The sequence below is a fragment of the Amblyomma mixtum genome, chromosome 6 (assembly GCF_055824585.1).
Source record: "Amblyomma mixtum isolate Tamu chromosome 6, ASM5582458v1, whole genome shotgun sequence".
In the NCBI taxonomy this organism is placed as follows: domain Eukaryota; kingdom Metazoa; phylum Arthropoda; class Arachnida; order Ixodida; family Ixodidae; genus Amblyomma; species Amblyomma mixtum.
The window spans coordinates 110,443,027-110,460,641 of NC_143017.1; the positions used below are offsets into that span (position 1 = coordinate 110,443,027).

At 50.2% G+C, this 17,615-nt stretch overlaps 1 protein-coding gene across 1 annotated transcript in view; it reads left to right on the forward strand.

Moving 5' to 3' along the window:
• Window positions 1-201: 201 nt before the first annotated feature.
• LOC149340030 (uridine phosphorylase 1-like) overlaps window positions 202-17,615 on the forward strand; it is a 28,188-nt gene continuing 10,774 nt past the window's right edge. The window contains exons 1-4 of the mRNA XM_089550625.1: window positions 202-343; window positions 15,738-15,888; window positions 16,177-16,338; window positions 16,877-16,991. Of these exons, the coding sequence (XP_089406751.1) occupies window positions 309-343; window positions 15,738-15,888; window positions 16,177-16,338; window positions 16,877-16,991 (463 nt within the window). The 5' untranslated portion in view covers window positions 202-308. The remainder of the gene's footprint in view (window positions 344-15,737; window positions 15,889-16,176; window positions 16,339-16,876; window positions 16,992-17,615) is intronic.

Below are 17,615 nucleotides of genomic sequence, written 5' to 3' on the forward strand. Positions count from 1 at the left end.
AAATGTGAAATGCTAGTAAAAAGGAGGGAGAAAGAATATGGGCGTAGACGGAACTATTGACGTCGCGACGCTGCCTGAGCTCTTACTTTCTGGTACAATCCACCCCAAATCGAAGCCCGCGCTCTAGTTCCCGATGCGGCCGGAAGGCGCCTCTCACCCTCCTTCCGTCCCCATGCATCCGTCCCTTTGCGACGCACTGCGTCGGTGCACCGCGCCGTCCATCGATCCGCGCTTCCAGTGACGCCGCACGACGTCAGCGCTGCGTTGACGACAAAGCGAGCGCGCCGCCGGGGCTCTTTCATTCGACCATGGCGCAGCAGACGAACCGGGACGGCAGCGCGCGGTAAGTGCGTCGCCGCTGGGAGACCGGCAACGAACCGGCCGCCGATGCTTTCGGAATCCGTCCGTCCTCATGTCGCGAAAGATGCGTGCACTAGCTGTCCGGTCGCGCAGGTTGTAGTCGTGTAGACAGCCATGACAGCTGAACGCGTGCAGAGTTGTAGCCATACCACCACCGCAAACCTTTGAATGCGTCAAATGAATGGGTGCGCTCCGGGCATGTGGAGACGTAGCGGTGCAGTCGGCTTTGCGAGCCACTGCGTGCATTCGGCAACCAGCCGATCGAGGCGCGAAGGGTTGGCCTATAGGCGGTCTCATGATTCCCCACGGCAACCTTCGCGCCTCCGAAATTAGCTGCAGTTCGCAGGCGCTTAACGTACTCGCGCAATCCTTCAGCGCGAGAGAGCGTCTGGTCCGGAATCGAGGGGCGCCGGCGTTCCTATATTTGAGCCCGATGATCTAGATTTCTGATGGACTCGATTGCGCCCAACGCCTCTTCGGCTGAACTCCGGGGCCCGCTGTCGGCAAAGCTTCAGTTTGTTTTGGCGGGCAGCCCCAGGTGTGCTGCCGGTGTTACGTTGCCAGTAGCGAAATGCGAAGCCGCGACCTGTCTTTGCGCTGACTCGGAATACCTTTTTCTTCGTCCTTTTATGTTCTTCCATTTTTAGAGCGCTTTCGACCTGCACAGTCATCTCGCGTTGTTTTCCTCAGTGAGAAAAGCAAGAACAGCGCTGCTAGCTGAGCAGTATTTAGGCGGTAAGAAGGGGCTTTGTCACAGCTGCAGGAGATAAGAAGCCTGGCGTAAGTTGAAGACAAATAGCGGTGCCATTAATTTGTTTGAGTCGCCAGTCGGTGGCCTAGAGCGCCTGAGCGTGGCCTCCAACCGCGCAGCAGCGATAGCTGACAGCCGAAGAAAGACTGCTGCTCAACAGGTCACTATATCGCCTGTGAGCAGAAACGCGACGGAATGCACCGCCACAGAGGAGTGACGTTGCAGTGCTTATTCACTCGCCGCTTACTATCAATCTTCCGCATTTCGTTTAAGAGCACAGATTTCGCTGCAAAGCCGAGCCAGAAGCAAGTGTCGCCGCTGGCGGCGTGAGAGAAAATGCGGATTGGTCGAAAAGGTAGTGACTGCACACGTGGAGCGGCGGATTTAAAAAGTGTTTAAAATATCACATTATTAGTGAATTAAAGGCGCAGCATGAGTAAAACGCCATTGTGACAAGTAAGAGTGTAAAGTAAGTTAACTGCACTGGAACAAAAATTATTGTGAGATGGGGATTAGACCCCTGTCCCTTGGATCCCGAATCGAACACGCCGCTACCCGGTCGAGGCACGTTCATTTAATTAAGGAAGCCCTTGTGAGTCTTGCCAGACAATGTCCCTGACTGCGAAGTGATATACAAAGAAAAAGGGGGGGGGGGAGGGGGGGGGGAGGGGGGGGGGGGCATTAACGCTAATCCCTCATAGAGCCAATTTAGTGACTCTAATCCCTCATACCTTTAAAGCGGAGCTTAAAGGCCCGCCGACTTTTCTTCTTTTCTGTCTATCGATGGGGACGTTAACGACCGCTGCTCCGCTCGCGCAGTCTCCCTTTTATCATCGTGCTCTGTCCCGTCTTCTCTCTCTGCGAAGAAAATGAAAATCGGTTTTTGAGCTAAGGAAATGGCGCAGTATCTGTCTAATCTAAACGTGACTGTCGCAGCTGGGATTTGGTCCTGCGTCCACGGACTCGGCATCATAACGCCGTAGCCCGAGGGCTCTCGAAATCGTACCGGGATTAAGGCGACGCCGGCGTAGTTGCTCGCGCCTCTGAAACGCGTGCAAGAGTAAACGCCGTCAGCTTCTTGGAGTGACGTCACCGACGCTCCCACACACAACGCGGCAGGAAGAATGTGGCCGCGCCTGTCCGGTATCTGCGAGCGCTGTTAAGCTCCGGGCTGCCACTTTCATCACTGAGGTTTTCCCTGAGCGTTGACGCGAGGGCGAGCAATGGGCGTGCGTTACAACGTTTTCGTAGCCTTTCCTTCCGTTTCTCAATATGACGCACAAAGGAGACAACTCACCGCCGCGGTATCACACTGTAATAAAATGTATGCACTTACTGGCTCACGCGTTTCGAAAGCGGAAAACCGCGGGCAGTCCCGCATTGGCCGCGCAAAAAGAAAGGAAATATACCAGCTTCGCTGGGATCCCACTATAAGGATAACGCAGCGCAGAAAAAGCCTTTGTTTTGTTTTTTTGTGCTGGTACTCATTGTTCCCTGGAGCTAAAAAGGACGAGACAAACTGGATAGGGTAGAAAATTTAGCTGCTTGGTATGTCGTCCACCAATGAGTGCAATTTCGGTGCACCTTAAGGATAAAATTATCTTGGATGGCAGTTACGGCTTAGACGGAGATATTTTCTGAGAACGAATTTTATTTAATTTTTAACATGTCATCGTAAAAATGGGCAAAACTTTGACTTGTGTATGCGCCGATCAAGTCTTGCCTCGCTGCGGCGAATTTGAAAATCAATTAAATTACCCCAATTCTATTGTAACAGGCTGTCTGCCTGCAGGAGTGCATTTTTATTATGCCAAACGAATTATTTTGCTCAATCCTGTCAAGTTATCTGGCGCCTTTATTATTATTTTTTTTTTTTGGGGGGGGGGGGGGGGCGGTTGTACGTAGTCTTTTGTCATCGGTGCATTGTTCTCTTCCCTTTGCCCAAATCGCACGGTAAGCGCGTCTCTGGCAGTTTATCTGGAATCGAGTGACCTTCTGAAGATGGGCGCCTTGCCAGCATACCGGCAAGGATCTGCAGCTCGGCCGAGTAATAACGGGTGGACCGTCCGGCCCCATAGTGGTGCGCCCCGTGACTGGCGCACTCGTTTTGCTTGTCTTCCCGTTCGCTTTCAGCCTCTCGCCTTTGAAGGCTCCGAAAATACGGTACAAAGAAAACAGGGAAAAAAAGATGCGGTAAAGGGAAGGAGAGATGTATAAAGAAGAACGGTTAATGCTTGAGCGGCCGGCCATCTTTCAGGGGCAGCGTAGGTCGTAGATCTAGAGAGGGGCGGGACGCGGCAGGCAAGGAGAGCGGGGTGAGAAACCATCCTATGAGTTCGCTGGCCCCTGAATGTCTTCTCTGAAAGCAACAATGAGCTTTGTAAATCGAGAGCTCGACGAAGGACTGCGCACAAAGAAAACAAAAAAAGAAAGCCTTGGCCGGGGCTAGGCCATTCTGGTGGAGATCCAACAGGAGGCCGCCCCATCGGAAGTAAGAGGGGGGGGGGGGGGGGGGTCTGCTGTTCTCCTGGCGTGGGATAGGGGCAGAATGTAAATGCTTCCAATCCCAACTTCAGCTCCCGCGCGGTAGCCGCCATGCATAGAGGGGCCCGCGTCTCCACAGCTCCATTGGCAAGGTGCCAAAACCAGAACTTAGTACAACATTTTGTACGCTGCCGAAGGCCACAGACATGCATTTCTATAGCTATGTTAAACTGCTTCAGAGTAGTCTCCGATGTTCCCCATTTCTGTGGATGTGTGATGAGGAGACACCGCTAGGCTACGAAAGCGGGGATGGTAAAGATACGAGGCTTCTGATGGCGTTGTTACAAGTTATACAGCTTGCATGTTTCTCGCTAACGCAGTGCCGATCGCGCTTTCGCCTGTCGGCTTTATCTTGTGCACTGAGCTCACTTTCGTTCGCCGACCTCATTGCGGCTTGGCTTATCGGCCACACTCCCACGTCGGGCAAACCAAGCGACCCATGGGAAGATGGCACGCCCCTCCGCGTGCTACGTGCACACTAAGATTTGCACTTCTCAGACTGGCCCTGGTCATTCATAACAATTTCAACAGCGCATGCTACACACGGACACAGGACGGGAAAACACACACACGAGCGTCCTGTGTCCGTGTGTAGCATGCGCTGTTGAAATTATTATGAATGACCAACTAGCCCGTCAGCTCACTCTGGCCCTGGTCGTTGCTTCTCTAAGGTATAGTAGCACTGCTGCCCCATGTTGCCAGAAACACACGCTCGGTCTAGGGTTAGGTTTCGTTAGGTTATGAAAGCAGGAAAAACGCAGTCGCTGTCTTACTCTCTGGGAGAGGGTTTGTAAGGGGCGTATAGAGGGAAAAAAGAAAACTTTCGCGTAATGCGGAGACTTTTCTGTCGGCATGGAATCCGTCTGCTTTCGGAGCCCTGTTGATGCGACTTACAAGTTGAACGATTTGAGTTGCTGACAGTAGACGTTTTTAGCATACCGGAGACGTATTAGCGGAGACGTACGCCGGTTACCCGGATTCCCACTGCGTGTGCGCAGGAGGCATCCGTTAAACCCGTATATAATATCTCCGCTTATACATGCCGTTATGCAAAACCGTCTAATGCCACCTTCATTGGGTCCCCACCTGCGTGGTCACTGTGCGTGCGTAGCAGCAGCCATGGTCTGAACCTGCTGTCGCTTCTTCGCAGCTACGCATCCATCTTTACTCTAACAATTTCGCAAACGTGCAACAAACTTAACTAGAAATACCAGTTTGAGCTTCGGTGAATTTGGGACTGCAACGAGGCACTTTCACTAGAAATTCACGGACAACCCGTTCGGCAGCGTGTGATAAGCTTTCGCGCACACACTAGGTCTAACCAAGCTATACCATCAGCAATTTCTTTATAGTTTTGCAAACAGTGTGAAAGCGCTCCCCAGCCCTTTCTCGTTGTCGCTCCTCTCTGTAATTCTTCTTACCAACCTTCCCCAGCCCCTTTGTTTCCGCCAGCCGTAGCTCGTGTGCTTAAGATATTAAGCCGCGTTACATGAGCGCGTCGGAATGCGTCTTGAGTCGATTTTTCGAGAGAAAGAGCACGTTTTGAGACGGAAATGCGTGACTCGTCCTCTACTCTCTTCCTCGACGTTTTTTGCGCTTTGCCTCAAAATGTGAACTGTAGTCGACTTCTGTCGCCGTAAACGCGACTTTAGATAGCAGCTGCCGCAGGTGGCAACATCGTCTTCCTTTGTATTTTTGTAATAACAAAAACCACCACTACTAACTGCTACTGCTACTACTGCTGCTACTGCTACTACTACTGCTGCTACTGCTGCTACTGCTGCTACTACTATGCTACTACTACTACTACTATGCTACTACTACTACTACTACTACTACTACTACTACTACTACTACTACTACTACTACTACTACTACTACTACCACCACTGCTACTGCTGCTACGGCTACTACTACAGCTACTGCTACTACTGCTACTACTACTACTACTATTATACTACCACTACTACTGCTGCTACTACTACTACTACTACTACTGCTAGGTCCGAGATATGAGGCAAGCTCGCCGGCCTTCACGTTCCAATGTCAAGGCTGTGGCTTTTCTCTGGCCGCAATGCCACTGGCGACAAAAATGTGCGCACCTGCGCGCAGAGTAGAAAAAGCAAACAGAAGCAGAGGCGTGAGAGGAAAACGGTCCGGTGCAGCAGCGGTGGGGAGGCGTGACAAAGCGCTGAGGTTCGTCACGGCTCACGCGTCTGGTCACGACGCAAGGCGGTCGCCCGCCCAAAGAGAGGCAGCGATACAATGGCGCACGACTAGAAAATAAGAATAAACTGGCATCCCGAATACTGCTTTTAAAAAGAGGTGGTGGGGGAAAGAGAGAGAGAGAGAAGTGCAGCAAGGATAGGTGGTGTGGTCTAGCGAAAAGTACAAATAAAGGAATACGCTTTGAGGGCGCTGCGCAGATTTGAAGGTCACCAAGCAGTGAATCGCCGCTGCCAAGTTCTGTTGTGTGTCGTTTTTACATGCGCACCACCTATGAATTAGGTCGGAGGCGAAAGTTCTGAGCCCACCCACAGTTGCTGCCTCGGCACGCTTCTTGACGCAATGAAAAAATTTGGAAAGTGCTTGAGAAATGCATTCACACTTAATTCATTGATAGCTATTGATACCCTGTGCTTCATCGGCTACTTTATGGTCATTTAAGGCCACCTGTTGCACAGAAAAGCGCCCGCAGAGAAGCGCGCATTTGACGGATTACCACGTCTTTCCTCGGCTCGTCGTATTTTCCATAGAAGCCCCTGTATGCCATGAAGGCCAGTCACTTTCTCTTCCCTCTGTTACCTGTTCTTCATCTTCCTGTTCTTCCAAGCTCCACCTGGATAACTGGAATAACTTGCCCTCCTGTCTACGCGGAAACGTGTGTAGTGATGCTCCCGATGAAGACAGTAATAGCGAAGATACCGAAGACAATGGCGAGCCTTCTTTGGACGCAGAAACCAACTCTTTTTTTTATCTCCAGCTGCCTGCATCACATTATTCAGCGCGTGCACACCCTTCCCCGTGAGCGGATTGCGCACCTGACGGCTGTGGGCTACCTATGTACAATCACGATGAAAAGAAATGCGAACAACACGGCGCTATACGTGCTCCGCTGTTGTAATTTATTTTCATTGCGCTTTTGGTTTGGTTTGGTTTATGGGGTTTAACGTCCCAAAGCGACTAAGGCTATGAGAGACGCCGTAGTGGAGGGCTCCGGAAATTTCGACCACCTGGGGTTCTTTAACGTGCACTGACATCGCACAGTACACGGGCCTCTGGAATTTCTCCTCCAAAGAAATTCCAGCCGCCGCGGCCGGGATCGAACCCGCGTCTTTCGGGTCAGCAGCCGAGCACCATAACCGCTGAGCCACCGCGGCGGCCATTGCGCTTTTACCTATATATATATATATATATATATATATATGGTAAGAAGAAAAACCTTATAGTCGTCCCAGAATGTATCATATCATGGACGTCTCTATCGTCTTTCTGGTACCCCGAGGTAAATGCGTGATGAAAAGAAATACAAACAGCGGAGCGCGTAGGCTCCGCTCTGCTCGCGTTTCTTTTCATCGCGATTTTACGAAGTGCGGACAATCCGGTAAAAGTATTTTTTTTTCTTTCATTCGCATTGAGCCCTGCTGACTGTGCTCCGGGTGCGGACTGTACACCGGAAATTTCGGCACTACATCCGGCACCCGGCTCACACCACACATAAACGAGTTGCGGTTTGCGATCCCGCCGTACCACCTCGCCACATTGCGAGCGTGCAGATGAATATTCTGGCATCCATATGCATCAATAAAAAGTAACCAGAAGGGAATTGTTCCTGCACAGTGCACTCCCCTCTCCAAAGCTCACGCCTCTCGGAACACACACTTTATCGAACGTGCTCATGCCGGTCCATCATACGTGTCCTATCAACATCAAAACATCACGAGACATTGTAGAGCGTTCCTCAACTGGCAAAAATGTAGTACGTTTGGTGTGATGTCTATGTCCCACTTGATATTCCACCATCATGATTTATTGACCCCCGAAGGACTTTCCAGAGGGAAGGGGGGTCATCATAAGGGGCGCGTTCATATAAAAAACGGAACGCGCGGGCGCATCATCCAGGCTGCTGTGTATACAGTGAGCCGCGTGCATTTTGAGTTTGGTTTGGTATGTGGGGTTCGGCATCCCAAAGCGACTGAGGCTATGAGAGACGCCGTAGTGGAGGGCTCCGGATAATTTGGACCACATGGGGCGTCGCACAGTACATGGGCATCTAGCATTTCGCCTCCATAGGAATGCGACCTCGGTGACTGACTCGAACCCACGCGTTTCGGGTCAGCAGCCGAGAACCTCAAGCATTGACTGACCGCTCGCGTGCTGTGCCGAACAGTGCCAGGACATCTGTGCGCCAGCGGTTTTACCTCATTAAACTCCGCTGGCAGCGTGGCCCTCGTTTCGCAAAATTTGTTGTTGCGGGCTTTGTGACTGGAGGATTTTGTGGGCGGAGGACGGAGTGAAGGACTGCGAGAGCAAAAGGCAAGAGGGTGGAAAGGTAGGGAGAGAAGGAGGCGTGTAGGATTAGGGGCTTCTAACGGGGCGCGAAACAAAGTGGTCTCAAATAAAAGGCGAATAATAAAAGTGAACTTTAAACGTTCAAAATTAAAATCGCTCTGCTGACGCAGAAAGGCCCGAAGACATTGCATGACCGCCTGTCATTTTATTTCCTTTTTCTTTATTAATGTGAATGGGCGTGTGAATGTAGATTTGTACATAGTTATTTATGTGTTTTCTCCCAGATCCTCTCTCGTAATTACTTCTACCGCGTTTCGACTCGTTATTTCCCCTGGCTGCAGCTGAGGTGCTTAAATCTTTTTCTGCCATTTTGTTTTATTTTTATGTTCATTCTGCCACTGCGGGTGTCTCTGCCGCAGACTGAATGGAAACCCACCCCGTTTAGCTCGCAGTGACACGCTGTTGGACTGTTTACATTGACCAGTCAGAATGCTGCCGAGATTGGCCTGCACCGTATGTACGATGGCTTTGTGGTAACGTGATCCAGGCGGGCAGTGTGGGGAGGGGGGCGAGGCCCTTCTCCCCGGGGGATAAGAAAGGTGCCAGATATCATTGTTTTAATGCGCTGGCAATAGTAACTCGATTAGAGCAAAATACGTCCGGCGTTGGCGACGTGTGAAGACTCAGGAAAGAAGACATAGTAGAGAAAGAGAATGAGGGAGAAGGGAGGAAGACGGAAGGAGGAATGTAGAGAAAGGCTGAGTCGGTGGGAGTTAACATAGAGGAGCTTTAGATGGGAGACGACGGGTGGCGAGAGGGAAGCCGCGGTCACCGGAGTCGAGAGGTATAGGGAGAGGGGCGAAGGGGTACGGCATGGTGCACTGTGATTGCAGGACTGGATCACGCAACTCGCAACTTTTAGGGAGGAACACTAATGCTAACGCATACCCTGCAGCATGTATCGCATTGATCGTCTGTGACTTTTTAACTCCAGAAATGCCTTCATATTCGCCTCGTCGTGTCCGCGACATTTTGTCCGTCCGTCCTTCCACACCACTAGAAAACTCACGGAAATAAAATACACGGCCATTTATAGTTCCCAACGCGTTTCGAACCTCTAGGCCCCATGGGTGTGCCAACCGGAGGCGAGTGTGGCGCTTTCAACTTGTGCCAGCTTCAGTGAATCACCTTAACTCCCCATACACTGTTGATATGAGAGCAGTTAAGTGAAGGCTTCATGGCAGAAAGGCAGCATGCAAAAACTAGAAAAAGAGCTAGAAATCAGAAATACAGAATCGATGCGTCATAATTAAACCGCACACACAAAAGAAAGTTGGAGCATTGAATACTGAGGCAGAAGGGGGAAAAAGCAGAGGAAGAGTGACAATAGAAAAAGAAGTCCGCAGCGTCGAAGAGGAAGCGTAAAGGGGGGACTAAAGAAGCGAAAAGCGAATCGCTGGGATATTCGGGCAGCTCTTGAGAAGGAAATGCCCAAAAATAAAACACATGACCAAATAAATGCTTGCTCCGCTCCGTTGGAAGACGTCTCTCTCGTCGTGTGCCCTGAGCGCTCAAGAACTGAATGTCGAGCAGTGGCAAACATGCTCCATGAAGTTTATAGAGGACACTGGCCTCATGGGACAGTGGTAGGCACGTCCATTCAAATTGGCTAAAGTTGAGCAATCGCTGACAGACCATTAGAGGACTAATCGCGCCCGTACATAAACACCACCTCGCCTCGAGACAGAAGGACAATTAACATTCGTCTTACAACATGAGATTAAGACAGACAAATAGAATCGACATCGGCAGAAGCTTCCAAAAGTACTACGGCCGATCGCCGAGAAGAGAACGCAGGCACAAAAGATGAGCACTGTTAAACAAGGGAATGATTTTGCGTTTGTCGGCAACGTTCCGACATGGCAGGAAAAGAGGGCGCAGCAACCATATATAGGCAACTTGCGATGAAGTTTGCCGTGTCGATCGCAACGCCATGACACACAGCCTATACGAGAGGAGCAAGCATTTTCTGGCGCACACGTACTGTTTTCCACGCCACTTGCCGGCACTCATAAGCATAAGCTTCCGCTCTCTGTCAAAGCCATGCGTGGCACACGTCAGCTATAGTTCTGCTAAGGTGAGAGCTCCTAGGCAAGCGATGTTATCAGCCATACACGCGCTTCTTATCCACCAGAATGTGGTCCCGTGACTGCCACGGCCCAAGCGGCTGACGGCAGCAGTTTTTAGGCGCGCAGTGCCGCCTGGGCAGACCAGCTTGCTTATGCACTCCTGTAGTGTGGCAGTCCACGCGCGGCAGATTTTACCGTGTCCTTTCTTTTTTTTTTTTCCTTCTCGAGGAGCGCGCTAATTTTTGGACAAGCAACTACATGAAAAAAAAAACGCGACGCGGAACAACAGAGCGCAGACTTTCAACGTAGATTTATTTTTGTCTGTGCTGATTTTTGTACGTCTCTTATTGGCAAATGCGTAAGAAAGATAGAAGGCGGGTAAAAAACTGCCAAAAGCCATGAGATATTCACGCCCGTGCACATATTTCTTTTTTTCCTTTTGAGCGGTCAACAAATGGTTATTTTGATGGCAATACAACGGACTGGTGCTGATGCACTTACCGTGTGTGCCTGAGGGCATGAAATATGCCTTCCACAGTTCCTTTGTCACCTTACTATTTGAACGGAGCAGGGCTGACGCATCTGTGGCTGATTGCCCAACTAACAGGGACTTGCAATTATTCTTGGCGCAGTGCCAAGAATAATAATGGCGTGGGATATTATTCCCTTGGTCACGCAGCGCGGCTTAAGTAGGCCAGACGGGGAGGTGCGCTAACGAGAGGTTGAGCAAGCACCAGTACAAGTGCTCTCTATTGTCTATATGCTCTGGCAACCTCGCATCGCAATGCGCGGAGAATAATGAATGCGAGACAGCCGCACGTCTCGCCTTCATGCTTTCGAACGTATTTATGTATCATGAAGCCTAATCTTGAAAATGCTTACCAGCGGCACACCCAACTGGAAGCTAGTCACACATGGTAGCGCTCCATTATGTCACAACAGGACTTTTATTTTCTGCGGTCTTCGCTTAATATTGCCGTGCTGTATGAGCTGTGCCTTCCGTTGTGCTGAGAGGCGTGGTGCGAAAATCGGTTACGAGGAAAGGAAAGACGCAGTATACTGTCACTTCTCCGCGGACACTTCAACCACGCCGTGAGGGAAAGCATATGAATGAGAGAGCGAAAGGCGGGAGAGAGAAATAGGCACAGTAGCGCAGGACTTCGGATAAATTTTGACCACCTGGGGCTCTTTAAGACAGCACACAGGCGGGAGACGTCGTGTTATGGTGCTCGACGGATGGAGCCCTACGGAGGACAATCTGTCTGCTGCGGCGCTTCTCGGCAAGAGTCCCATGTGGCACTATCGAAATCAATCGAATTTCTTTTATTGTTCGCGTGGCAGTTATGATTGATAGCAGACGTGATGAAAGAAAGCGGAAGCGCCCAGCCTGAAGTCCCCGTAGTGCCACTGCATTGCAGCGACACGGAGGCCAAACTGAAGTTGGTCTGTGTAAAGAGATTACCACGTTATAATGGCAAAGGTGCTACTTTAACTGAAAAAATAGCTTTTATAAGCTAGAAAAAAAGATAAGCAGTACAGGTGTCGCCGCCTTCGGCTGATTGTGCAACTAAACTTCGGTGCGTCAACACTTTTCAGCGCGGATCCGAAAGGCTAAGTATCGCCATGAGATTATAATGGGGATCACAGAGTCCTTGTCAGTACACACGTAGACATCACGAGTTTGAGTCGAGTGGCGAGAAACTTTCTCAGTGCTTCTTTTTCAGCAATAAATTATTCTTTTGCTCCCGGAAAATCATCGACATACCTTGAAAGAGCCATGGAATCGGATTTAGCTGAGAACGAAAATTTGATGGAATAGTCCTTCGTCGCTCCTCAAGCCTCCGCTCCTCATTTTGCACAGAGCGCAGAATCTCGTTGAAGCGGTCGCAGAAGCCAGTGCAGTTGCGACGCGAATACAGACATTGCAGATCACAATACCTAGGAGCATTCAGTCTAATCAAAGATGACACATTTTACGCGTGGAGTGGAAGCGTTGAAATTTCTGCATGGCGCTACAAGTGGATCGGAAGAGTTATTTCTAAAAGTGTACATTTCGGGTGCTCGATCCCATTCATTTCATAACACAAGATCACTGCCTGCACGTGTGCTGCATTCCTGTCGACATCGTAGTCGGATACGTTTACCGAAGGATATGGACAGCTTCGTAACGCTCCTCGCAGATGCGTCATTACGTAATGTAAGCGTGTAACGCTTAGCCAGGTGCTGTCCCGTGGAACCCGCTGAATGCTATTCCGGTTGGCCGTTTCATAACCGGATAATTCACCGGCCACGTTCGCAGTCAGATTTGTTGCCCTGTAAACACAATACTAGTTGGACCGGCGGATCGCCTGTCGAGTTGGCGCCTGCACACTGCTGCGCGCTCCTCGTTGTTACGTAACGGTTGGTTGCGTCCGGCGGAATCTTTCGTAAGCCACCCACGCCGTTCCAACGAGGAATGCAGCCTAGCGCGACTGTTCTGCCCCGATGCGAGCAGCGAGTTTCATTCATGCGCATACTTTTGCGATCGCTGTTCGCGGCCCGGGCTGACACGGCAATAAATACAGGTAGCGACATGTTGTCACTTTGTCCCCATTAGCCTAGAAGGTAACCAAATTCATTTCCTGTCAAAGCCTTGTACGTCTTGCTTGCACTTGTAAAACCTCTCTTGTCTATGACGTGGACATCATATGAATTTGATGACAGAAGAAGTTGACTACTTTTCAGAATGTAAATTACGAAAAAGTGGCAATACGACGACATCCTTGCGTTTCTTCTTTTGCTGTTGTTAACGGCTCTTCCTGTTTTTCTAGCGAGCACTACAACGAGCATTCTAGTTGTTAGTCGGCGCTTGTGTGTCATTCTCCTGTCTGCGTCCCTTTTTTACGCGCTGTTTTCGGCAGGCCATGCACCAAATGGCCGGATATCATCCGTTTATGCTGACAGTTGCGTAGCAGAATTGGTCTGGGGTGATTTGTCTTCTCGCATTGACTCGTTGCTCTCCAATCAGTGTGATTGAGCACAGACAGCGAAAAGTAGGCTCCAAGTTCTGCCGACTAGTGTAGCTGGTCAGGACAAGTTCTTGAGAGCGGATGTGTGGTAATTAATAATTTTTTGGGTCACTGTAAACGTGCGGATCACCTTCTTTTGACATTAAAGTTGATAGATCACTGTGTCTCGTCCTCTCTTCGTCCGTCGTTTGCCAGCGATGCATATTTGAGAATTTCAAACCAACTTGCCCAGCAATACACCCTGCTCAATAGTAGCAGACCGATTGTTTGGACTTCAGTAATTGCGACTATAGCGCGATATTTCGTACTTCTTGGAGGAAGTGTCATTCACCCCATAAAAAGCTGTATATATTCACGACCGATATTTCGGACTCTGTGGGGCCCAAAAGTTCGGTTTTCGGACTAAGATAGGCGCCAGCATTACTGCGGAGTTCGTGTTTTCGACCTAACGTGGACACGAGCGGGCATTGCTGTCGCGAGCAACTGGCTCTTCAGCGCCGTGAAAGACGCCATATTAGATTTAAAGGGTGTCAGACATATTACATACATACTGGTTTGGATAGGCTTGGCTATTTGTTGCTCGTTGTTGCTACTCAAGTTAAAACGGCGCGCTCTTCGTTGTCATTGAGGTGTCCTGCGAAGAAGAGCACGCGAGCCAGGGCGTGCGATCCCGTTGAAAACGGGACAGCACCATGGCGGCAGCGTCCGACGCGACTTATATCCTAATGTAACCGCTGTTACGTGGGGCGGGGCCACTGCGGGGCCGACTGGGGGACATTGCCATGTCTGTGCAGGCGTAGGCGCTTGCTTCTGTTCGCTTCTTCCCGTGGGTTCCCTCCATGGATATTCGTGGTCGCAGCTGCGCTGGGAAACCGACGGTTCTCCTCATAGAACAGAGCGCGGTATCACATGCGGCCGCGTCGCACAATCTGGTATCGCTGTCGTGAGTAGGTGCGGACATGAAAGCATGTCTCTGGCTAAGGTTAGCAATTTAATATCGCTTTCAAACGGAACATGGGAAACGGCGAAGTAAGAGATTTTTCAAGTCGGTTTTAGCAGCAGCGACTTTTACAGAGAAAGTTGTAATAGCTTAGTCAGAAAGCCGAGCATAGGGATAAAAAGGCGGAGTCAGTCACGCCGCGCAGTATCACGCGCTACATTGTGGAAAGGTGGGAGTGAAAGGACAGAAAAAGAGGTGCCGTAGTGAAGGTCTCCGGGATAATTTCGGCCACCTGGGAATCTTTAACGTGGACTGACATCGCACAGCACACGGGCGCCTTTTTCCTCCATCGAACGCGACCGCCGCGGCCGTGATGGAACCCGGGCACTCCGGCTCGTTAGACGAGCGCCTTAATCACTTCCTAAATTGCTTCCTAAAGATTTTGTAAATTGTTGATTACATATAAAATTATATCAGTGTTATAAAGCCGCAGACATGCGGGTCGATATCCAGTGCTGCCGAGCACCCACCGGCTCTCCGGTGAGTACAAGCTTTCCTCCGGCCAGGGGCTCGGCTTCTCTGGGATGGAAATCTTTTTACGCTTATTTTCTTGTCGGGAGGCCCTAAACGCGAGGTGAACTGTCTGCAAAATAATGAGTACTTGACCCAAAACTGCGTAGACCAAAACGCCTTGCGCCATATCGCTCCCTGCACAAAGCTGCCCTTGCGCCATTAAAATTCTTTGTCAAGAGAAGACAGCGTGCACTACTTTCGCTTTTCCTTATGTCTCATAGACTTATTCAGACTTGAGCAGGTCTTACGCATCTTTATCGATATCGTTGGATGGACGGTGCGCGCTAGGAAAGAGCTTGCAGATACGATCAAAAGTTGCACAATAGACGGCCTGCCTCGACCGAATACGACGCGAGTAGTATACTGGAGAGGAAAATACAGACCCGAGTACATTGCACGCACGTGTTAACACGCCCGCAGAGTCGCACCGATGCGCAAAGAGCAGAGGTGTAAGATTCTCACAAGAAAAACTTCGAGATCACTGCGGCAACCCGCACTGGAACAATGCGAAAGCAAAATGTGCACATACTATATCGACGTCCGTGGTTGTTCTGACGTCCATTTACTATATCGACTTCCATGCTATTTTGACGTCCAAGTGTATTTTTCGCGTTTAATTAAGTAACTAATTACCCCTCATCAACCAAATTTTTTCGACGGCAATATTTTGTCACACACTATCTGTCACAATCACATATTCGCACATTCATCTTAAGAGAACGACGTAACCGTGCGGACAAAATTTGTGGACATGTTTTGCGGACACTTTTTGCTGACACGACAGAGCTCTCGATAATGCTCTCGGATTAATAACTGGGACAAGTCCGGCATGGCATCGCGAAAGAAGTCAATAGTGCCGGTACGGTGTTCCCAAACAGCGCTAACGACATCACAACGGGCGCCGTCGTGTCTCGTTGCAGACTCGACGGGAATGGCGACGACGAGCAGGTCGACGACGGCCGCCTGCGCCTGCACAACCCGCACCTGTCCAAGATGGAGGTCGACCACCTTTATCACCTAGCCCTGGCGACGGATACGCACGACCTGCAGGAGATGTTCGGAGATGTTAAGGTGCGTGTACACTGCTGAACGTTCTTACATGACAGGCATAGCTTAATCCTCTTCACATTCAGGCCTTCTTGCGTCCTCCCTAACTTGGCTCTAACTGGGCGAAGTGTACATCCTACAGCAGTGGAAAAAGGACACGATAAGCAGATAAGCAGAACACCAGCCGATCTCGAGTGCTGTGTGGAGTTTCATCAACGTTTCTTTTTCAGTGAAGGAGACATTGCCATACAAGTGACACAATAGTTTTCATTACTGTAATTCTGAGCAGCCGCTGTGACTCCTCTGGCGCAGTTCGTGTGCATGGGTGGCACGCCAGCCCGGATGCAGGAGTTCGCGCACCTCGCACGACGCCGCTTGGGCATCAAGCTGCCGACGGGCGCCGAGCTGTGCGACATCAGCCACCGGTCGTACCGCTACGCCATGTTCAAGTGCGGGCCCGTGCTCTCCGTCAGCGTGAGTGTTTGCTTGCAACAGGCCGGCTCTCTGGTTTACGAGGTTGTCCAGCATAGCTGCCAGGTACTCAAGTCTCATTTCAGACAGAAATTCAATCGGAAGTTTCATGTCCACGTGTCCGTGCAATACTCGTGAAGAAAAATGGCGTTTCCCGTCCGAACCATGGTTGTCGACACTCTAAACGGAGACACTGGCATGTGGATACTCTAGCAGGAGGCACACGCACCCCTGATTCTCCTTTCGTAGATGACAATGCGAGACGTGAAGGTCCTCTTGCTATTTGTGCTGCCACCTTCGGGCATTCGTCCCCGGATCTGGGGACGCTTGGCTGTGTAGTTAGGGTAGAAGGGAATATTTTGCAAATCTATAGAATCGTAAATGAATAAAATAGAATGATTTTCTACATAACACAGCTGAGGCAGTTAGCAAAGATTAATTGACAGTGTTACCAGTCGCATAGCAAAAAAGAAAAGAGCATATGAATGCTTGTTGATATCACCGTGCGTGCGGGTACAGCTAACTATGGCATGCACCGCAGCACGGCATGGGCGCCCCGTCGCTGTCCATCCTGATGCACGAGATCCTGAAGCTGATCCACTACGCGCGTTGCCGGGACGTGGTGCTTATCCGCATCGGCACCAGCGGCGGAATCGGTGAGCAGCAACGCCGGGCAATGAACAGCGCTTGTCTTGCGCACTTGTTTTCTTTCACGTCGCACCTTTTTCGCTATTGCACCGTGAATCAGTTACCGCAGCGATGACCTAGTGGTTTGGGCATCCGCCTCGCATGCGGGGGAGGTACGGGGTTCGATCCCTACCGGGCACTCATCGGTGACAAGAAAATTCAAACAGCGCTAGACAACGGGACCAGAAAGAGGAGGAGACAAAGACGGCGCTGAACTTACAACTGAGTTTATTTGACGGAAAAAGTCAGTATATACATACAAAAATGGGCACACGTGCGCATAGTCCTACGTCAAAGTTCAGATAAAAACTGCAACAAGCCACAACAATCGCTAGTGTTGTACCTGCCTCCAAGCTACCCTTTGTGTAGCAATGTCATTTCTTTCGTTGACAAAGTTAACGAAGTTTTGCTAACGCAACCATTCGATTTTTGGTGATTTGAAATGCTTCAGCGACTTCTCTTGTAGTCTTGTCATTATGAAAAAATAACAATTCTGTGTCGTCAAAGAAAGGCACGCATTTACACTGCAATGACTTGCCCGGTTCGTGTCTTTTTTTCTGGTCATGTTGTCTAGCGCTGTTTGAATTTTCCTG